The sequence below is a fragment of the Saccopteryx bilineata genome, chromosome 1 (genome assembly GCF_036850765.1).
Source record: "Saccopteryx bilineata isolate mSacBil1 chromosome 1, mSacBil1_pri_phased_curated, whole genome shotgun sequence".
NCBI classification, from domain to species: Eukaryota; Metazoa; Chordata; class Mammalia; order Chiroptera; family Emballonuridae; genus Saccopteryx; species Saccopteryx bilineata.
The window spans coordinates 391,506,568-391,508,494 of NC_089490.1; the positions used below are offsets into that span (position 1 = coordinate 391,506,568).

Genomic DNA, 1,927 nt, shown 5'->3' on the forward strand with positions numbered 1-1,927 from the left:
ATTCTGCATTTAAATTGTCTCTCTTTTCATAGCTTGATACCACATTTGTTTGTAGTTCTGCGCCATACTGCATTGTTTACCCGTATCCTGTGGGATATTTTGGTTACTTTCAATTTGGGGCAATTAGGAATAAAGTTGTTATAAACATAAAAAAAAATTAGACCTATTTCTATATCTGCCAATCAAATTTAATTTTTCACATTATATTTTGTAAACCACTCATTATTACCAATTTTTACAAATACTGAACTTATATAAATAAACCTTTTTTAACTCATTCTGGCTAAGCATCACCTTTGTTTCTCAACAGTTTGACGCAGTTGAACACAATGGATAGAAGGAATAACACAAACGTGTCTGACTTTGTTCTGACGGGGTTAACAGATTCTCAAGAGCTCCAGCTGGTTCTCTTCACACTCTTTCTCCTGGTGTACATGACTAGCATCCTGGGAAATGCGGGGATGATTTTGATAATTCATCTGGATACCCAGCTTCACACCCCCATGTACTTTTTTCTCAGTAACCTGTCACTTCTTGACATCAGTTACACAAATGTCATCACACCTAAAACCTTAGAGAACTTACTGATTTCCTCCAAGTCCATTTCATACATGAGCTGCTTCACCCAGATGTACTTTTTTGTCTTCTTGGGTGTCACTGAATGTCTTCTTCTCTCCACAATGGCCTATGACCGCTATGTAGCTATCTGCAATCCTCTATACTACCCAGTTGTTATGTCCAAAAGACTCTGTTGTTGCCTCGTCTTTGGGTCCTATTTGATTGGCTTGATGAACTCCACTATCAATGTGCTTTTCATGAACAGACTGCATTTCTGTGACTCCAATGTAATCCATCACTTTTTCTGTGACACTTCCCCACTTCTAGCCCTGTCCTGCACTGATACACACGGCACTGAGTTAATGATATTTATTTTGGTTGGCTCCATTCTAATGGTGTCTCTTATCACAATATCTGTGTCTTATCTGTCTATTCTGTCCACTATCCTGAAAATAGCTTCTACTTCAGGAAAGCAAAAAGCCTTCTCTACCTGTGCCTCCCATTTGCTGGGAGTCATCATTTTTTATGGCAGTGTAATTTTTACTTATTTGAAACCACGGAAGTCCTACTCCTTGGGAAAGGATCAAGTGGCTTCTGTTTTTTACACTATTGTGATCCCCATGCTGAATCCACTCATTTATAGCCTTAGGAATAAGGAGGTGAAAAATGCTGTCCTTAGAGCCATGCAGAAGAGAAGGGGCATCGGGCCGTTAAAATAACAATGATCTTAAACAGTTAACTTTTTTTCCTTCTTCCATGTTGGGTATTTCCTTGGTCTTTCCAAAACCAATTAAGTCCTTTCATTTGTTTGCATTTCTGTTGAACCATTCTTTACTTAATGAAATATAATCTTGCTCATTTCCAGGAATATGTCTTTTGAAACATACACTGTAATTGCAAACCATAAAATATGTGTTAAACTCATTGTCCTTGTAATGTGTCAGTAAGCCTCAGTAAAATGCTTTTCGTTTTGAAATTCTGTGTATGTTAAAATACTACTGACTTCTTCTTGATATCGATAGACTTATGGTCGTTAAAAATAAATTCATAAATTAAATGCTTCACACATTTATTCTAATTTTATAAGACACATTGAAAAACTAAGAATTGATTGATATTGTGGCAACCCAGAAACTTTCAAAGAGCTAAAATTTTCTTTATTTAAAAATTTTTTCTTTATATAATCTGGAATTTCTGTTTCCATTTTCTCTGTTACTTAAAGGTCATTTTAAAACATTATTTTCATTTTCCAAGTATTTGGGTTATTTTAAAAAAAAAACAACTTTTTGTGTATGCCTGACATGTAAAATCTGTATATAGTTGATATATACAATTCATTGAGTTTGCCAATAAGTATACATCAGTGTAT

General features: G+C 35.0%; 1 protein-coding gene across 1 annotated transcript; it reads left to right on the top strand.

The window, feature by feature from the left end:
* Window positions 1-329: 329 nt before the first annotated feature.
* On the top strand, window positions 330-1,277 carry LOC136319691 (olfactory receptor 8H1-like). Its single transcript, XM_066252824.1, has one exon. It carries the CDS (start codon window positions 330-332, stop codon window positions 1,275-1,277), a length of 948 nt encoding a protein of 315 aa, XP_066108921.1.
* Window positions 1,278-1,927: the final 650 nt, after the last annotated feature.

Bases quoted from the DNA above. Each gene is read 5' to 3' on its own strand.
- LOC136319691 (XM_066252824.1), top strand. From the start codon at position 330: ATGGATAGAAGGAATAACACAAACGTGTCTGACTTTGTTCTGACGGGG.